The sequence below is a fragment of the Silurus aristotelis genome (genome assembly GCF_946808225.1).
Source record: "Silurus aristotelis genome assembly, chromosome: 2".
Lineage (NCBI taxonomy): Eukaryota > Metazoa > Chordata > Actinopteri > Siluriformes > Siluridae > Silurus > Silurus aristotelis.
In genome coordinates, this window is record NC_139575.1 from 37,269,595 (window position 1) to 37,290,750 (window position 21,156).

Genomic DNA, 21,156 nt, shown 5'->3' on the forward strand with positions numbered 1-21,156 from the left:
AAGGTCACAGACATGAAGCCGGTGCTTGAAGTGGGCCTTTATTGTCGCGTTATGCAGCAAAATCGAAATACAATCAATAACAGAATTGTATATGGAACCCGAACGCGAATAACATACATATAAAATAATCTCTTAAACGTCACCGGTCTCGCGAAAACCTGAAACGGTTTCGCTTTCGGGATTAAACCACCGCTCACAGAGAGCTGAGCGAAGAAGTTCACGCCTCCTCACGTAGACGTGGGTGAAAAATGGCTTCCTGTTTATTATGAGTATAAGACTGCACTATAAAGGGGGTATATAGTAATCCGTCATATATATGTTCAATTGGCAAAAGTATTGGGACACCCGGATTTTCCAGCCATATGTGGTTCTTCCTCAAACTGTGACCCCAAAGTTGGAGGCACACAATTTTGTCGGATGTTTTTGGATGCGGTGGCAGGAAATTTTCCCTTCATTTAAACTTGGAGACCCAAACCTGTTCCAGCATCACAATGCCATAAAGATACATGGGTTGATGTGGAAGATCTCCTGCTGTAGAGCTCTGACCCTCAACCCTATTAACGATTTTATCCATATAGTGTAGAAAACAGGATTTTTCAGATTGTTGATCATAATTGCTATTTTAATAAACTTTCTTTTGAGCTTGGGATATAGATTTTTGTTGGGATGATGATGGTGATGAGGATGAAGAAGAAACATCTTTGAAATCTCACACTGTCGTCTTTTTGAGGGTGTGCGAACTTGTGCGCTCGCCTGTACGTGAACCTGAAGTCTTCATAAAGCATTAATTCTGGAAAGATTCTGAACTTTATAATATATTTATATGTAGCTGTGCAAAAATAACAATATAAAATGTTTTAAACGATAAACGAAGCTATAGAAGCCATAAATAAATTAATCGATATATTAGCAAGTAGAGAGGGTTATAAGGGAACGCACCGTACGGCACGCGCGCGCGCACACACACACACACACACACACACACACACACGCATACATGCCCCGGTCAGGATTAACAGTGTGCTAGGCATCAATACTGCAATAAGAGACTCGTTAGAGAAATCACAGCTGCTAAAACTTATCAATTACCTACCGTGTAATGCGTGACGGTCATTCAGCGGTTCCTGATCGGGGCTTTAAAGTGTTTTATCTGCCCTTATAGAAGAGTTCTACAGTAAACCCTGCTGCTGCAGCGTGGGATAATTAGTACAGTACAGAAATCTCGTTACGTTCCTATTCGTAAAGCCGTTACTTGTTCGCCGTGGAGGTAAAATGCTGCCTGTTAAATGAGACATAAAGGCTAAAAGCAAAGCCTGATTCGTTAAACGTCGCTAACCGGTTGACACGGAGTTTGTGCTTTTGGTGCTGCGGTCTTCACGGCTACACGTTGGACTCGATGAAGGAGCGTTTAGGTTTGATGGAACTGATGAGGATGGGGTTGTCGCGCGCCAGGTTGGCCTGCTTGTGCTGCTTGGCCGAGTGCAGCTCTTCCGCGTGAGTGCCGTTGTGGAAGGTCTCCTGGTAGGCGCTGCTTCCCGTTTTAGGGTACTGGAGGTCACAGGTCAGTCCCTGCACCAGTTCTTCCGTAGCGTGACCCTGCCAGCTGTGATTGTGCAGCGGTAGCTGGTGGAAGCGCGCCGTCTTGTCCGTGACGCCCATGAACGGGCGCGGTTTGTGCTCTTGCAGCCTGGAGGACACGTCGGAGACGGAAGCGGCGTTCTCGTTGGAGACCGAGCTGCGGTTGCGGTCCGATTGCACCCCGCCGAACCCCAGGCTCCCGGACGAGCTGGACACGCGCATGCTGCTGCTTCGGATGAACTCGGACCTGCACTCCGGAGCGCACTCTGCTGCCAGGGGCATGGTGTCCAGGTGACCCAAATGACCCCTGCCTCCTTGGGTGTCTCTGAGCGGCTCTCTGGTGTGTAAGCAGGCCCTGTGGTGGCTGTTGCTCTCTCGGCTCTTTACGCTCTGAGCCTGTCTGGACAGAAGGCGCCTGTGGGCTGACGGAGAAAGCGACTGATTCCCAGACAGCACCAGGCAAAGAGAGTCGGGCAGAGTTCGGCTCTGCTGCCAGTTCTCTTTCCTTTTCTCTTCTTTACTTGTCCTCTCCTCAACGCTCTCCTCCACCTGCACCAGCTTTATCCTGAGGCTCTCAGAACTTTTATGAGGCGTCCGGACGAGCACAGCTTCCTCCTCCTCCTCCTCCTCTCCATCATCATCATCATTGTCTTCGTCGTCTTCGTCCGCCTCGGGCTGAGCATGCGATGACGTATGTTTCCCACCTGGGCGCTGATGGCACTCTTCTTCCACACGGGCCAGCAGGCGTCTGATCTCTCGGTTACTGGGACACAGACGCGCCGCCTCGTGGAGATCGGACAGCGCCGCCGCAAACTGCCTGAGAGACACAGATCGGAAATAAGAACCTTGGAACCTTGGTGTTTCTTTTTTCCCGTGATCTCAATACGAGGACTGAAAACAGGACCGTATAGAAAAACTCAGGAATATAAATGTCTTTACCCTGAATACATTAGTACATAGCATTTATAGAGACTGCACACGGTTTTGTTCTAAGTGTTCTGATCTGCTGTTATGCGTAGTGGAGCTTCTCACCTGCTGCTCCTTTTAGCTCGAGCACGAGCGTAAAAAGCTTCGTACGACCTCGGCTTTAGTTCCAGAGCCTTAGTGGCAAATTCTTCCGCCATGCCAAAGTCCTGCAGAGAGACAGAAGGAAAAGAGAGAGCCGCGGAGAAGAAGAGAAGGACAGAAGGGTGGAGGGGAGGAGAAAGCGACCATTATTATCACATGCAAGATGTCAGTTTAGTTTCGTCACAGATTCGCATCGGCTAAAGATGTAAAAAAGTGTTGGCATTTGTTTCACGCAGCATTGTTTTTAGCACACATGCATCTGTAAAAAACGATTAATTTATGCAGAATTATTATTATTATATGTGCTATATTTCTAATATTTAGAAAATGACAAATAATTTATGACCAATATTTTAGATCGATTTCTTCTCGCTAAACTGTTTCTCGAGCGCGTTCTCTCGTCACCGCCGCTGCTGGGTGAATACAGCGCATCGCAACGCAACGCTACGGAGACCGAGGCGTGTCCTGAGAGTCAAAAGGAATACAGATTAACATGGCAGAGGTAGAGCTGTAACTTCCTGCACACAGAACAGGAAAAGAACGTCTGGTTTTATTTGATCTTTTTCCTTTTTTTTCCTGCACAACAAGGCGTGTTTCTAACCCGAAGAAATAAAAGCGGCATATCAGTAACATTTTGAATTGCAGAGTCGAAATCGTATCTAAATAACTAAACAGTATATATGCATGTGGAAGCAGCCGCGTGGACGAGCGCCGGTACGCCAGTGGAAGGCGGAGAATACGCTGCTAGGTTTGCATGCATTGCATTTAACAATATAAACAATATTTGTTTCATTTGTTGTATCGATTTCATCATCGAAAAGTCTTATCTCGGGGACCATCTGTGTATTAAAGAATAGCATTTTAACCACAGACACAACCTGCTGGATCACAACCTGCTGGTCCGCTGCTTAAATCAGATTGCGTTGGGAAATTATCAGTAGTAAACAGTTACATAATAAAATAATCAGAACGGTGGAGTTTGTAGATGTTCATGAAGATGTTCTCTCTCTAGCTTTGTCCGTGTATTGCGGCTGCGCTGAGCGCTTCGGTGATCAGCCGGAGCTTATTATGATTCTGTCCTTGAGCAGAAGGTCGAAAAGATAGTGAGGCTAAAGATGGTGCTCTTTAAACGCTTAATGACGGACTGTTGTATTAAAATGGCTATTATACCTTTCACGCAATCCTTGCCAGCGGGTATCGGAGGAAGCCGGTGTGATCAAGCACAAGGTCTTCTCAATCATATTAGCAGCTTGAGGCAGATCTCTTTTTAATAGCGGACTGGAGGAGAATCATTTATGCGAAAAGAATCTGTAGCCAGTTGGTTGTGTTTAGTTGTTTTCAGTAGAAATAAGTCGATTGCTTGGAGAATGGCAGCGTCTCTTTCTGCTTTTAAAAACCGGAAAACATTTTAACCTGACACATGGTTGCCTCTGCAAGGAGGTTACACAAAAAATATACAGATTCAACAATAGTTCCAGTTTTGTGGAGATTTCTTATTTGATGTCCATCTATAATATAATAAAGGTGATAAAAGAGCTTGAAATGCCTTGGCATGGAAGGGAAGTGCCTCCAAAATTGTAGCTCAGTGGTTAAGATGTCAGACTTCTGATCAGAAGGTTGTGAGTAAAAATCCTACCACCACTAAGATGCCACTGCTGGGCCCTTGAGCATGGCCCTTAGCCTTCACCTGCTGTTGTTTGAATAAGATCATTGTAGTTCGCGCTGGAGAAGGGCCTCTGCCGTAAATGTTATATGATGGATAGAACGTTAAATAGACAAACCATAGACACACGTAAAGGCGACGAGATGATAGACAAATGGATTCTTTTCATTTTATTCTTTATTCACTCCGTAACATTCTATGATGTGACGGTGACTCACGTTGGTTTTGCGGCGGCAGCGGGACAGGTTGAGGTACAGAGAGACCCGCAGCTCTCGAAAGGCCTTCAGGTCTTCCCCGAAGCCTTCTCGTGGAAACTTCCTCAGTGCGTACTGGTACCTCTGAGCTGCTTCCTTCATCTTCCCTTTCTGAGAAAAAACGAGGACTTGAGAGGTGAGAGATTTAAAGAAACACCTCCCTAAGAGAAGAAGTATCACCCGCCCGTGACTGACCTTGTACAGCAGGTTGCCTTCCTCCATCAGCTTCTGCAGCAGGATGATGAGGATGTCGGGTTTAGAAGTGGCCATGGCCCAGGCAGCATTTCCTTCAGGGAGAGTGGAGGGAGGACAAAAGAAAAATGAGAGAGAGAGAGAGAGAGAGAGAGAAACGGACGTTAGATCGCACGTCTCACCGCCTCCCTCTGTCTCCTTACCGTGATCTAGACTGGCCTGAGAGAGTTACCTAAAGCTTGTACCTGATCGATCATAGGGAGACGTGCGGTACCCTTTAGCAGCAGGTAAGTGAAGGCCAAAAAGAGAAAGAGAGAAGTAATGTGAGAGGAGTAAAAACACCCACACACAAACTCACAAACACACACCATACAAATCTACACACACTTTAATATTTAAAGGGGCGGTTAACAATGTTTTAGCGTACATTCAGCAGCACCTGAATGCTAGCGTGAGAGGAGAGGTGCTTTCTGGATTAATAACCTGTTTCTTCTGATCGTTTGGAAATGTTTGGTGAACATCAATGATTTTTCCAAATCCTGGTACATCAAAAAGAAGCCCTCTGAACTGATATGTCCCTCCTTGGAACAGATATTTCAGATATTTAGTTCTGACTTTTGCTGACCGCACCTTCAATCGTGGAAAAACTAAAAATCACTGACCTTGTGAAAAAATCACTGTCCGCACCTTTAATCGTGGGAAAAAATTTGTACCGCACATTTAATCATGGAAAAATCATTGATTGCCCCTTTAAACGTAACCCCCCCCCCCCCCCAAAAAAAAAATAAAAATCACTATCAGCACCATTAATCGTGGAAAGAAATCACTGACCACACCTGAATTGTGGAAAAAAAACACTGGCCGCGTGAAAAAAATCACTGACCGCATCTTTAATTGTGGAAAAAAATCATACCGCACCTTTAATCATGGAAAAATCATCGATCGCACTTTTAATCATAAAAAAAAAAAAATCCACTGACCTCATGGGAAAATCACTGAATGCACTTTTAATCGTGAAAAAAAAAATCACTGACCGCACCTTTAATGCAGATTACACACAAACACACACACACACACACACACACACACACACACACACACACACAAAACGTTTCCTATCGCTACAGCAAATTTAACGCTACATTAAAAGACACGTCTCAACTAAAAAAAAGGAATCCTTTTTTCCCGTATATTTTTTTCACCAGAAGAGGAGGAAAAACGATGTAGAGACACATGGCATTTGTCAAACCTCAGCCTGTACTTATCCTGCTGTCTTATTACGGCGGGCAGAAGCTTTTGGTTAAAGCGAATTTAGACGTGGTTGTTTTTTAGTGGTTCGGTGGTCAGTGCTGAAATCAAACCTACCGCTCAGGGGGAAGGAAAGAAAAGCGGCAGAGTGCTTGGCTAACTGGAGCAGCACGCACCACGCTTTTTTCTCCATCTGGTCTCAAAGTGAGACGTCGGAGTTCTACTGTAACCGGGGGGGGGACGTGTGACGTTAATCGTTTCTGCGGTTTGGACCCAGACGGCCTCGTACGCGTTGTAGTGTTTTTTTTTGTCTTTATTTTGTGGCTCGGTCACAACGAGACGAGTCTCGACACAAGCTTCGATTTAGACATGATAATTTGCTCGATATGTGTCCGGAAAAAAACCACGCTGTATTTTGTATAGTATCTTTTTTAACTATTAATATGAAGAAAATTCGACAGGATTAAATTCTTCGAGGCGCAATGCACCTCCTTTTTTTGCTGGAAGTAACGACAGATCGTACATCACTGACACTGCAGTTACGGAGTGGGCCAGTGGCTCAGCGGGTTTGCGCAAACCGTAGCGTGAAAACATGGCCTCGTTTCCGTTACATTTAGGACTCAGCAGAGGAATAAAGCGCTTTGCTGAAGAGAGAGAGAGAGAGAGAGAGAGAGAGAGAAAGACAGAGAGAGAGAGAGAGAGAGAAAGAGAGAGAGAGAGAGAGAGAAACAGCCACATTCTGGATTCGGCTGATCTAATTTCAGTGTAAAGGGTAAACTCAGGAGAAAGGTGTGTGTGTGTGTGTGTGTGTGTGTGTGTGTGTGTGTGTGTGTGTGTGTGTGTGTGTGTGTGTGTGTGTGTGGAGAGTGTTCTGGAGCGCTCCTCACCCAGCTTGGCCCCTTTCTTCAGCAGAGTGACAACGACCGAAGTGTTGCGGCTGCCGATGGCGCGGTCGAGGGGTCTCATGCCGCTGTAGTCCATGTGCTCGATCACAGCGCCGCGTTCCACCAGGTAGTGCACCTGCAGCAGCGAGGAAACACGCAAACACTCAAAACACCGTAATCTCACACACACTGAAGGCCGGGTCACAGGAGATAATAACCAGGTGCTGACAGGAGTGAAGACACTCTGGATTGGAGCTGTGCATAAAAATATCTCAGCGTCACATTTTTTTCAAAGAACAAAACTGGTAGATCGGGGGAGGGGCAGTATTAATCTTTTGGTAATTGAAGTGTTAATTAAGTCATTAATGCAGCCGAGTGGTTGAGGCATTGGATTCTGGATCGGGAGGTCACATGTTCAAATCCCTGCCACTGATGGGCCCTTGGCCAAGGCCCTTAACCTCAACTGCTAGGATGTAAAGTAGCTCTGGACAACAGCATCAATTCAATATTTCATAAAAGGCTTTTGTATTTTTGCTTTGATTTAAATCTATAATACAACTATTGTTGTACTAAATGACCAAAACAGGATAGTTTAATTAATTTAATGAAATTCAATTATTTAATTAATTAATTGGACTCAATACATGTAAATATATATATATTTTATTATTTTATCCTGAAGTTGTACATAGGCCTGTGTTTGACCCCAACACAACACTCCAATCACGTGTCCTAAGGTAATCACGATCGCCCGGTGTGTGTGTGTCTGTGTGTGTGTGTGTGTGTGTGTGTGTGTGTGTTTTGATCTCTATTTTCAACGCACAATGTCGGCATCTCCGTAAAAAGCGGCGAGGTCGAGAGGAGTGCGTCCGTTCTTATCGGCGTGATCGATTTGAGCTCCTCTGTCCACCAGCAGCTCCACTACGCCCTTCTGGCCCTTCAGACACGCCCAGCTCAGCGGCGTCAGGCCTTCCTTATCCACCGCGCTCATGCACGCTCCTGCATCACAAACACGATCACTAGTACGAAATACCTGCAACATGCACCCTCCTCACTTTATCAGAGCTCGGCGTACTCACCCTGCGAGAGAAGGAAGTCCACGGTGGTCACATGACCCTCACTGGCCGCAACCATCAGCAGAGAGCGGCCATGTTTGTCGAAGACGTCGAGCTCGGCGCCGTGCTGCAGCAGCAGTTCCACGACCTAACCAGAGAAAACGGGAAAATCGAGCATTATACAATCCGTTTGTGTGTGTGTGTGTGTGTGTGTGTGTGTGTGTGTGTGTGTGTGTGTGTGTTTCTGTATGAAATCGTTTCACGACATGTGAAACGCTTCTTACGACTAAACTAAAGTAAAAATAAATAAAACAAGTATAAAAAGTATATTGAAATATAATCTGACTATAAGTATGAATAAACAATATATATTATATATATATATACTATCATGATATACATGTATATATAGTGCATTAATACGATATGTATTACCGTAATTTCCGGACTATTAAACGCACCCATATATAAGCCGCACCCACTGAATTTGACAAAGATTTTTATTTTAAACATAAATACGCCGCACCTGTCTATAAGCCATAAGCATCACACTGTACTGTACCGTACTATCTAACTACGAAACCCCCCATATGATAGGACACTATAGTACAGCTCAATAAAGTACCGTTACGTGTGAGCATTGATACGCTGTTACTATAGCAACCATAAGGAATTCGTAGAAGTGCATCATTAACCCGGTCTCAGTTCTGCAAATAAAATGGCCTCTTCATGGAAATCCATCAGGACCGTGCCGGACCCTGGTTTTAGGAGCTCACCTGCGTGTGTCCGTGTTTCACAGCGGTGTAAATGGGATTTACGCCCCTGCGGTTTGGCTGCATTATCGTGGCCCCCTGTTCCAGCAGGAACACACACGTGTCCAGCTTCCCCCGGCCGGCAGCAGCACTCAGAGCTAACGTCAGAGACAATTCAAATTACTCAAATTAGGCTCATCGTACATCTGCACCTACAGTCTTTTTTTACACAGACACACACACACACACACACACACACACACACACACCTGTCTCCCCCCATAGCGTGTCAAGGCCATCGATTTGCACGCTCAGCTCGTTCTTTTTCAGACTCACCAAGTTCTTCAGCACCTGTACAGCAAGAACATGAGAAACTGAGTCAATAGAATATAATACAGGGTTGTCCTGCATGTCCAGCATCGTTGGGTTAATAGATCCGAGCAGGGAAGAGCGAATCCAAATAATTCCACTCATGGAAAAACAGAGATTTTGCAAGCAACTGTTTCACCACACATCATTTTTTTTTCACCACACACCCTGTAGGTCACAATGCACTACAGAGCAGAGCACAAAACACCTAAAGCAAACCCACGATATAAATAGACACTACATGGATGCATGTTTGTAGACACCTGACCATCATATGCATCCTAGTTCATCCTGAAGGTGTTCACTGGGTTTGAGGAAAATAAGGTCTCTGTGCAGGACACATGAAACCCTCTTCCACTACAACCTTAACACACCATGTCCTCATAAAACTCATAGTCATGGTGGAACAGTGTTTGGGTGTCTTAGTTAAAGTAGTCGTGAATCCACTGTCATCGTTTCAGAAAACAAACATAAAATCCCCCCCAAAATATATAGAGTTTTGTATTGAGAGAAACCCGATGGAAAGAAACTGCAGCACCTTCAGTGAGTTAGGCTTCCTCAGTAATGGAAGAGTAATACGAGTTGTATCCTTTTATGTGTGTGTGTGTGTGTGTGTGTGTGTGTGTGTTACCTGGACGTGTCCCATGCTAGAGGCAGCGACGAAGGCTTGCTGCACTATTCTGCTCTTGTGGCTTTGTTCAGCCTGTGCTGCGTCAGAGCTCCATTCCTGTTCCAGAAGATACTGAAGGATTTCAGCATGACCTCTCAGGGCAGCGTGAACCACCACACACTGACCGCTCTTATCCATGTGATCCACCTGGTGTGCAGGATTTAAACGAAATAAAACCCAGGGTTCATCTTCCAGATTTGGGGTGCATGGATCATGAATGAATCAGAAGCAGAACATTTAATTGATCCTTTAGTAAAAGATGAAAGTAAAAATAATTAAAGAAATAATCAGAAAAGTCAAGACTACAATAAATGTGAGCAACTCATAAAATATCTCAACATTTGCGATCATCACAGATCCAACACCAGCTTCTCCATGCCAGAGCCTTTAACATTCTTATTAAATATTAGTGTGGCATGAAAACCTATAACTATATATAGATATATCTTTATTATTCATATTGTATAACGTAATTATATAATTTCACAGGGCAGCTGTTTAACACTCAGAGGGAGGAGTTTTGGAGTTTGATGGCCGCAGGCAGATCTTCTGTGGCGCTCTGGGGTGCATCGTGGACGCATGTGTGATGTGGAAAGCTGCAAGATGGTGGAGCCTTTGTGACAGGGAGGCCTGTGTAAGTGCAGAACTTGTAAGAAGAACCTACTGGAATAGAATAGACGAACAGGCTTCTGTGGTACAGTGTAATATTATAACGCCTAAAGGAATAATACTTTACGTGGACTTCATTTCTGGGTCGCTGTACAGTTTTGAAACCAGGCCACCCATTTTATCCTGACACATTTGCCTAAGAACCTTAATTAAAACTTAAATATGGAGTAGAGAAAACATCCAGACTGACCTTTGCCCCCTTCCGGCAGAGCAGGTTTACCACGCCGAGGTGTCCGGCGGCTGCGGCGTAACACACAGGCGTCATGCCGTTCTCCGATACGCCGTCCACCGGAGCGCCGAACTCTAGCAGGAGAGCCACCATCTCCAGATGACCCAGGTGAGACTGTACACACAGGGCAGGGGCGCTGTTGAGCACTTCGGTGCGGTAACACACATTCGCTCCGCCCAGGATCAGCAACCGAGACACCTGAGGAAACACAGGAGTGACAGATGGATTTCTTTGGGTATTAAAAAAACCGTCAATAAACCCCAATAAAGACTCCCATGGACTCGGCTCTGACCAAAAGAGAACTCTGGCTTGAATAAATTACAACAGGGAAATTTCATGCTGCCAAATGCATCCGAAGACGTCGTACACAATTGTGTGCCAAATTTATAGTTAAAGTGTTCAGAAGAACCACATATGGCTGGAAAAGTCATGTGTCCCAATCCTTTGTTCGATTTAGTATGTATACATACGTATAAGAACCATTTAATGCCAAGTAAGAAAAAGCCCAAAGAAAACCTCTTTCTGGAGCTCGTCTGACTGAAGTGTGTTACGAGAGAAGGTTATTAAATTCCCCCTTGCAGCAGTAATAAAATAATAAGCCTTCATCCCCTTTACAAACACATCATAAGATCCTTTTTAAGCATCGTGCTGGTGTTTCCCGTATTCGTTTAATGCTGGGATGTGCATCACAACCGAACGAAAGCAGCAGGCTTCTCCTGATTGCTCAGCTCAACTAATAATAGATGCTCGATTAGGAAGCAAGATGAAGCAGGATAAAGAGAGATGAGGCGGGATGAAGGGGGATGAAGTGGGATGAAGCAGGTAAAAGCGGGATAAAGTAGGATGAAAGTGGATGAAGCAAGATGAAGCAGGAAGAAGCGGGATAAAGAGGGATAAAGCGGGATAAAGCAGGAAGAAGCGAGATGAAGTAGGATAAAGATGGATGAAGCAGGATTAAGAGGGATAAAGCAGGATAAATCAGGAAAAAGTGAGATGAAGGGGGATGATGTGGGATGAAGAGGGATGAAGCGGGATAAAGCAGGATAAAGAAGGATGAAGCGGGATGTAGCAGGATGAAGCAAGATGAAGGGGAATGAAGCAGGATGAAGATGGATGAAACGGTATGTAGCAGGATGAAGGGGAATGAAGCAGGATAAGGCAGAACAGAGCAGGATGATGCAGGATGGAGGGGGATGAAGCGGGATGAAGCAGAATAAAGTTTGGGCTGATTACCGTGAAAAAGCTTCCGAAGGTACGGCATGTGTTGGGCACGTGAAGGACAAGGATGTGGAGTGTGTGCGAGTGTGTGCGATTGTGTGCATTTGTGTGTTACTGTAACTCACCTTGACGTTGGGTGTGTAGAGGTTTCGGAGTGAGGACAGAGCAGCAGACAGGCTGTCTGTACTGTGACTGATCCACAGGGCCTGGAGAACGCTGGAGGACACGCCCGTCCTCTTGCTGAGTCCCTGCGAGGAGAACAGCGTGGAAAACATCGTTAACTCACTCTGATGAAAGATATGATCTTTCACCTTCTGTCTCTTCAGCCTGCATCAGTATTCATGTCGTGTTTTATTGAGGCTGTCTGAAGAAACCACACTACATGGCCAAAAGTTTGTGGACACCCGAGCATAAGATTGCTATGTGCTTCTTTTTTGAAAATCCCATTTCAGATTGAGTCTCCATTTACTGCTATAATGAGCTCCACTCTTCTGGGAAGATGTTCCACTAGATTGTGTGAAGATCAGCTACAATGGTGTTAGTTTAGTTAAGTCAGGTACTGATGTGGGTGAGGGGAAGAGGGTTTAGAGCTCTATAGCAGGAGATCTTTCATCAAATCCAACCCATGGTAAGCAACTGTGTTTGGGAAAGAACCACACATGGGTGTAATTGTTGGGTGTCGGGTGTCAATTCTTTTGACCCTTCCCGCTTCACTGATATCGGTGAAATTCTTCATGTGAAATGTGACCGCGTGCGTCCTGGTGTATACCTTGAATATGTGTGCTTTGAGGATGTGGTGACCCAGCTCCATGGTCTGCTGCCTGTTCAGCTTCCCTTCTTGTCGAGAGAGCATGAAGGCCATCAGGGCATGTCCGCTCCTGTGTGACACGAGTGAAACCAGCCACATCAAACAACAGCAACAAAATTATACAACAATTAAATCAGTCAAAAGTTACATAAAAAAAAAAATAAAAAAAAAAAGCAGCTTCTGACCAAACAAAATGTTTATATGTTTATGTTTATATGTGATACAGTTTATATCAATTTCCTTAAATTTCTAATTCATTCCGATAAATTCCTGTTAATTCCCATAGATTCCTGGTAAGTATCCCACTTTTTGGAATAATTCCCAAATTTCCCAGATGAAGATCCCTTGGAAATTTCCGGAAATTTTTCGCCCCTTTGCAGCCCTAATTATCAACTGTTCACTATGAAATTAATTAAATATGCAAATTTTATTCGTCCTGAAACCTAAAGCTCTCATCTGTTGATAGAAAATCGGGTTATACGATACAATTAAATGCGAATTTGTGAATTATATGACGGCTCACGTCCACGCACACACACACACACACACACACACACACACACACACACACACACACACACACACACACACACACACACCAGAGGAGGGAAGTAATGGAGTACAAATACTTCGTTACTGTACTTAAGTAGATTTTTCTGGTATCAGTTTTTTACTCCACTATTTATTTTTCAGACAACTTTTTACTTTTACTCATTAAATTTTTACACAAATATCTGTACTTTTTACTTCTTACATTTTTAAAACCAGCTCGTTACTTTAGTTTTAATCCACTGATTGGGTGAAATATTATTTTTTATTTTCACTGCGTGCCGATTTCAGCCGAACAACCGATTTCCTGTTACTGCGCGTCTTTTTCAATCCGCTGGTGTATAAAGTCCTGACCCTCACTCACCACAGATGTAGACTAGTTTATGAAGATAAGAATCAGCAGGCAGAAGGCAGTGAGAAGTTTGGGGTTAATGTGGATGAGACAGAGGGAGTCAGTGATGAGAACATGACTGAGAACAGACACATTCCTGATCATCATCATCTTTTCTCTGCTTGTGTTCTATATGTGGATCTTCAGCCTGGATACATTCATTAGGTAACATTTTTAATTAGTTTTGTATTAATATATATGTATGTATGTATGTATGTATGTACAGTATGTATGTATATATATGTATATTTGGCTGTCAAAATTAAAATGATTGTAAACGGCACTAAATTTTATTAACGCTATCAATTCAGCGCATTTCTGTTTCACCATTTTTATAGAAAAAGTAAATACATAAATAAATAAATAAATAAATAAATAAAGAGGCGCAATTAAAACCTTCGGCAAAAAATACGTTTATCCACGACGTCCTTTCTTAGATCTAAAATAAATAAATAAACTCCTGATAAAAATATTTTTAATCAGTGAACATTTGTTTTATTTTTGCGCCAAGTCTCAAATCAAACACCAAATCCGCCATGTTTTACACAATTAACCCTCTAGGTGGCGTTTTGTGGGTTTTTCCCTCATAATGGCGACACAAACTTAAATGACTGTCTTTATTGATGGTACAGATAAAAACAATACATCATTCAAATCTGTAAAATGTCTATAATTTGATATATATAAGCTTCCTGACTTGACTTGAAGAGGTGCAGTTTCTCCGGTATCACCTCATTAACTGTCCGTGTGGAAACATAGCAAAGGCTCTAAATGATGTCCACACGTCTCTGCACTGATATAGCCTTTATATTTATTCACTGTACATATGCTTACATACATATCACATGCTGTAAATATGATACATGTTTAACACCTCCAAGCTGCCAGTTTTGGGCACCTGAGCAAACACTTAACTCACTACTGCTCTTTTAGTAAATTAGATCATTAAGAGTCGCTCGGGATAAACACTTCCAACAGGAAGTGGCTATATCTCGCTATCTTTGTCTCTCTATTTTCTCTATCTAATTGTCTCTGTGTCTCTTTTAGTAAATGTCTCTGTCTCACTGTATATGTCTCTCTCTTGCTGTCTCTCTATTTGTTTCTCACTCTTTCTAAAGCTGTGTCTGTGTCTCTTTGTCTTTGTCTCTGTCTTTCCTGCTTATTTACATGTCTAACAAAGTTTTGAGTTTTGAAAGTAATGCTATTAGTGATCTATGATGAAAGACTTTCCTGGTTCGATTCTTACCTCTAGTTTCATATTGAACATTATAAGAAGTTTTTAAAAACAGAACAATAAAAGGTCATTAAAATTGGTTGCTGGTAAATCATGGTATATCAGTGGTGCAGGTGTTGGAGATGTGGTTCTTGTACCTGAGTCACTTCTCATAGACTTTGAGTAACTGAGAGAATGTACAGGAAGGAGAAGTTTTGACCCTCTACCATCATGATCTAAGAGAAAATAGTGGTCTCTTAACTATAGAAAAACCAAGAGTCCAATAAGTAAAGCCTTGTTTGTCACCCCTCTGGTAGTGTAGTGGTTAGTGATACAGCCTCTGCTATCTGACTCACCCGGTTCAATTCCTACCCCTTAGATTTCCTTAAAATTGTTTAAAAAGTTTTTATAAAAAAAACAAAAAAGGTCCTAAAAATCAGGTTCTTGCAGGAGATCCTGTGGCTCAATTGGAAGAGCTTTGCCTCTGGGTTGAGAGGTTGCTGGTTCAAACCCCGGCCAGGACTCAAAGTTAAGAGTGTGGAAGGTTCCGGTGACCGTAGTGAGGAAGGTGTCAGAAATGGCTGCGTGGAAGGTTGGCTGTGGACGGTTTCAGAGGGCGTATCCTGAACCAGGGGGGCAATATTCAGGCGTCTGCCCCCCTGGCATCTGAGAAGCTGAAAACAGGGGGTTATGAAGCAAAAACATCCAAAAAAGGATGAACATAATCTCCGGGCAAAAAATTTATTTAATAACCTCTTCTTTCTTTCTTTCTGAGTCTGTAACCCAGCAGGTCTTCACAGCCTTTGTTCACAGTCAACCAATTCATTACTCACCACACACTAATTTCCACACAACTTACCCAGTGTGGGGACAAGCCAGATTTGAACCAGCAACCTCTGAGCTCAGAGGCAAGGCTTTTACCACAAAGCCATCAAGTCCCACAGCTCACCTTCTTTTTTTGGGGGGTTTATCCTTCGTTTCATGCTTCAAAGCAAGAAATTCAGACCAGAAAGAAACACAGAAAGCAGGATTCGAACCCTGAACCCCACCAACAGCAAAATACCAGTCTTAACCCACTGAACCATGAGGAAAGACAAGCTGGGAAGCTTGTTTAGAGCAGGTCTATCTTTCTTTTTAACCCATCAAAACGAGAATATGAAGATGTAGGAATCAGAAATTTAACCTACCTCATGACTAGCAGACAGAAAGCCAGGTTTGAACCCTGACCACCAACATTAGCAAAGTACCAGCCTTAACCCACTAAGCTATCAGGAAAAAACAGGATGGGAAGCTTGATTAGAGCAGGTCTATCCTTCTTTTCAAACCATCAACACAAGAATTTAATGCTAAAAAAAGATGTAGGAAGCGAATACAGATGTAAGTAGCACAAGTTGAACCCACATTGTGGGTTTGATCAAACTCTTGATGTCACCAAAATGAGGGTGGGTTCCCCTTTTGAATCTGGTTCCTCTCAAGGTTTCTTCCTCATAAAATCTAAGGGAGTTTTTCCTTGCCACAGTCACCACGGCTGCTCATCAGGGACAAATTCACACCATTCACCTTCACTGTTGATTTGTGTAAAGCTGCTTTGAGACAATATCTGTTGTGAAAAGCGCAATACAAATAAACTTGACTTGACATTGTAAATAGCAGGATTTGAACTCTGATCCCCACCACCAGCAAGATACCAACCTTAACCCATTGAACCATCGGTGAGGACAGCTAGGAAGCTTGTTTAGAGCAGGTCTATCTTTCTTTTCAACCCATTAAAAACAAAAATATATCGCTAAAGAAAGATGTAGGAAGTGAATCCTGATCGTGACTGGCAGGCAGAAAGCAGGATTCGAACCCTGAACCCCACCAAAAGCACAACACCTGATTTAACCCGCTGAACCATCAGAGAAGACAGGCCAGGGAGTTTGTTTAGAGCAGGTCTATCTACCTTTAAACCATCAACACAAGAATATAAAGCTAAAGAAAGATTTAGGAAGCAGGAACATAACCGACATCATAACTAGCAGGATTAAAACCCTGATCCTTACCATCAGCGAGGCACCAGCCTTAACCCACTGAACCATGGAAGAGATCAGACTGGGATGCATGTTTAGATGAGGCACAAGCCTTAAACCACTGAGTGACCACTGCTGAAAAGCATGTGTGCTTTATGGAGGGTTCATACTTTGTTTCATGCCAGCGCAGTAAGAAAGAAGGCATGTAGGACCGGCTTTGAAACCTTATCACCAGCGTGGACTATATTAAGGACCATGTTCAGGCACAAGCCTTAACCCACTGAGCTACTACAGAAGTGCTTTTTTTTTTTTTTTTTTTTTTTTTTGGTGGAGTTATCTTTCATTAAAGACCAGGAAATCAAGAAATTAATCCAACACAGAAAGGACAGAATTGAAATGTTTTCAGAGTGGACAAGGTCCAGAAGTTTTATTTACCAACACAGCAACCACCAGCTCGACCAGAATAAAACTCTCAAACTCATCCTAGTGGGGACCCTGACATTAACCCACTAGGCTATCACATCCATCCATCCATCCATCCATCCATCCATCCATCCATCCAATCTATATCTAAATATAGATATTTTAAAACATGAGGATCTGTACTTCTACTTAAGTAAAGGATGAGTGTACTTTTGCCACCTCTGACACACACACACACACACAAACACACACTTGTGTCTAGTCCGGTGTGAATTCTGATCACGGCTCTTAATGAGATGAGACGTGTAATACCAGACGTTGCATTTTAAGAGAACGTCCTCTCTGCCCTGAGAGTCTTTTTTTTTTCATAACACGCCCCTATCAATTACTCCGTGTCACGCCGGCTCCGCTTGATTAAATGCTGGTTAAAAGGCGTCTAGACGCAAGGCTCCACAGCACAGACTGCTTTCTGCACAGCGAAAAAGGTCACGCATGGTTAACGTCGTGTCGGGGGGGCTTTTGTGAAATGTCCTCTGCATCCGGGTTAAGTACAACGTGACAAAACCAGCTCCATGAAGATCTGGTGGAACTGGTGGAAGATCTCCTGCTTTAGAGCTCGGAACCCTAATGAACATGAATGAATGTAACCACTGACTGTACCCCAGATGCCTCCTCACCTCACCTACATCAGTACCTGAATGTACTAACACCCTTGTGGATGAATGAATCTCCACAAAATCTAGTCAAACATCTTCCCACAAGAATGGAGTTTCTTATTAGAGCAAATGTGGATCTGCAAACTTTTGTCTATATAGTGTATAGTGTAGCTCACCTCGGATCGCACAGGAACTCGGTGCTCTCACCGTCTGCCCTCCAGACCAGCCATTCCCTGAAGGACGGGTGGCAGAACATGCGCGTCCGGTCACGACGGCCAATCAGGAAGCAGGAGAGCGCTTCCATGCGTTGCTGGAAGTCGCTCCATTCGAGTGTTGCTTTCAGGTTGCCGGCGTTTAGCGTGCGGAACAGCTGCTCGTCGGTTAGCGGGTGCAGCGAGGCGAGAGCGACGTTCAGGACGGGCATTACCCGCTCGAAAGACGCCGGTGTCGGGAACCTGATGTTGCACTGAAGCAGGTAGAGTTCAGTCAATGACATGGGCAGCACCTTGTAACCGGAGCTCTTGATCAACAGGTGGCCTTTCTCCAGCAGGTCCAACACCAGCTTCAGGTAGAGATAGGAACCCTGACTGCGGCTCACCAGGTGCGAGCTGAGCTTCGACCCGGCCGCCGGTTCGCTCTTGCCACTGGCGGTGACGTTGCTGAGGATGGAGGCGCTGTGCTCCACGCGGTGCTGCACGTACGTGTGCAGGTCGGCAGAGACGGACTTGTCGTGGATGTCGTCCAGAGATATGATGGGGAACGGGAGCAGGCTGGTGACGTCCTGCAGGAAGTCAGTTATAAACAGAGGAAAAGGTAAACAGGAAATCAGAAGAGGAAATGCAAAGCTTTCCCGATTAATTGAAAATTGGTTCTTTTTTTTGAAGCATCGATGTCACACTGCACTTACAACGAGCCGAAAAAAATTTCATGAACCTCATGAACTTATGAACAATTTATGACCTGTAATTAATATAAAGTCTCTTGATTAATGTTTAACACTCACCTACAACCCAAACACTGACAAAATTACTCCGTAAATACTTCGTAAACTCGTCACTTCAGGCAGCAGCAAGCACCTGCTATTGAGTAGCTATGAATCTCTCTCTCTCTCTTCTTCTTTGTCTCTCTCTTTCTCTCTGTCTCTCTCTGGACATCTGCACCGTTGTACCCGAGCCACTGACCCCTCTTATATAATCGCCCTCCCAGCAGGCCACAATCCAGCCTGTTAACATGGTGACTGATCAGAACAAACGTTCTGCTTAATGCAACAGCCAAAATGGCTTCAAACCACCAGCCAGCTACAGTAGCTTCAGGAGAAAAACCAGTCCTAAAGCTAAAGAAGGGGAATATGGTATTTTCTGGAGTATCGCACCTCGTGAGGTATCCAAACTCATGTTAAAAATTGTTTAGTAACTAAAAAAGGATTTAAAAATCCTGCTCTGCTTCATTATAACTACCTGTAAAGGGTTCGAAACGAGCTCGCACTGCTCGCACAACTGCCCACGCCTCAGAGCGAAAAACTCCTACATTCCAAAATCCCCCTTTCCCCTGTGCCACCTTGTATTATTCCATGTAACCGAGTTCGATCCAAAAACTGCAGCATGTTAGCATTTCGGAGAAACGGTTACTATTTAGTGCACACAGTTTATATCATAAAGAGCCAATAGCATCGGTTCTTTCTCCTTAGAAAAAAAAATTGCTCCACCAGAGGACTATTAGACACATTTTGGGAAAAAAAACAATAAAAATTTAAAAATTTATAAATAAAATAAAATAAAAATTGTAATAAAAATTATTCCACTAATCAACAAATTAATTCAAAACGGAACAGCATTGAAATGCAACCAGGAATTCATAAATGGGAAAAAAATTTAAATAATTACAAAAAATATATAAAAAATAAAATAAAAAAGTAGCACAAGCCTAAATATAAAACTGATCCGAAATCAGTCCCGTTCGAAGGTTCGAACTCACCACCAGGTTCACCCTGACAGTGACGACCAGTTTAAGCCAGGTGGGGAACTTGGAGATGATCTTGGAGATGAAGGAGGCGATCGTGTCTCCGTAGTCGGGTTTGTGGAACTCGGCCTCGTTCAGACCGTCCACCAGGATGATGTAGTCGTCCTCGGAGATCTTCCTCTCTGCACCAGGTCACGTGGGGAAGATCAGGAGAGGGCAACAGACGTTAATGTGCTTTAGATTCGTGCAATATTATGTTTATTTTGTGTGTGTGTGTGTGTGTGTGTGTGTGTGTGTGTGTGTGTGTGTGTGTGTGTGTGTGTGTGTGTGTGTGTGTGTGTGAGAGCCGCTTTATATTTTGTCTGTTAAAAAAATGTTTGTCACTAAAAATAGAACAAATTTTTTTGTATTAAATTGTAATTATTAAAAGCTGAATAATAATAATAATAATATAATAATAATAATAATAATATAATAATAATAATAATAATATAATAATAATAATAATATAATAATAATAATAATAATATAATAATAATAATAATATAATTAAAAATAATATGATTTGAATACATTTAAATTTCAGTGAATCAAACTTTTTTTTTATATTTATTTTTATCTTCATTTTTAAATCCCACTTTATATCACTACACACTCAGACTACACAACACTACACAACACTACACTACACTACACACTCAGACTACACTACACTACACACTCAGACTACACAACACTACACAACACTACACTACACACTCAGACTTCACTACACACTCAGACTACACTACACTACACACTCAGACTACACAACACTACACTACACACTCAGACTTTACTACACTACACTACACACTCAGACTACACAACACTACACAACACTACACTACACACTCAGACTTCACTACACTACACTACACACTCAGACTACACTACACTACACACTCAGACTACACAACACTACACAACACTACACAACACTACACTACACACTCAGACTTCACTACACACTCAGACTACACTACACTACACTACACACTCAGACTACACAACACTACACTACACACTCAGACTTTACTACACTACACTACACACTCAGACTACACAACACTACACAACACTACACTACACACTCAGACTTTACTACACTACACTACACACTCAGACTTCACTACACATTTAGACTACACTACACTACACACTCAGACTACACAACACTACACACTCAGACTTTACTACACTACACTACACACTCAGACTACACAACACTACACAACACTACACTACACACTCAGACTT

The 21,156-nt window shown here is 43.2% G+C and overlaps 1 protein-coding gene across 6 annotated transcripts in view; it reads right to left on the reverse strand.

The window, feature by feature from the left end:
* Positions 1–17: 17 nt before the first annotated feature.
* tanc1a (tetratricopeptide repeat, ankyrin repeat and coiled-coil containing 1a) overlaps positions 18–21,156 on the reverse strand; it is a 59,891-nt gene continuing 38,752 nt past the window's right edge. For 4 of the 6 annotated variants that reach the window (XM_083524922.1, XM_083524920.1, XM_083524923.1 and 1 more), the window contains 16 exons: positions 19,873–20,039; positions 18,075–18,679; positions 12,619–12,727; positions 11,975–12,097; positions 10,593–10,829; positions 9,695–9,880; positions 8,964–9,045; positions 8,719–8,852; positions 7,967–8,090; positions 7,711–7,886; positions 6,891–7,023; positions 5,001–5,030; positions 4,759–4,850; positions 4,528–4,674; positions 2,611–2,711; positions 18–2,395 (listed from right to left, as the gene is read on the reverse strand). In XM_083524922.1, coding sequence (XP_083381048.1) covers positions 1,381–2,395; positions 2,611–2,711; positions 4,528–4,674; positions 4,759–4,850; positions 5,001–5,030; positions 6,891–7,023; positions 7,711–7,886; positions 7,967–8,090; positions 8,719–8,852; positions 8,964–9,045; positions 9,695–9,880; positions 10,593–10,829; positions 11,975–12,097; positions 12,619–12,727; positions 18,075–18,679; positions 19,873–20,039 — 3,461 coding nt within the window. In that variant the 3' untranslated portion in view covers positions 18–1,380. The remainder of the gene's footprint in view (positions 2,396–2,610; positions 2,712–4,527; positions 4,675–4,758; positions 4,851–5,000; positions 5,031–6,890; positions 7,024–7,710; positions 7,887–7,966; positions 8,091–8,718; positions 8,853–8,963; positions 9,046–9,694; positions 9,881–10,592; positions 10,830–11,974; positions 12,098–12,618; positions 12,728–18,074; positions 18,680–19,872; positions 20,040–21,156) is intronic. The other 2 variants (XM_083524921.1, XM_083524925.1) reach the window with 1 other exon arrangement.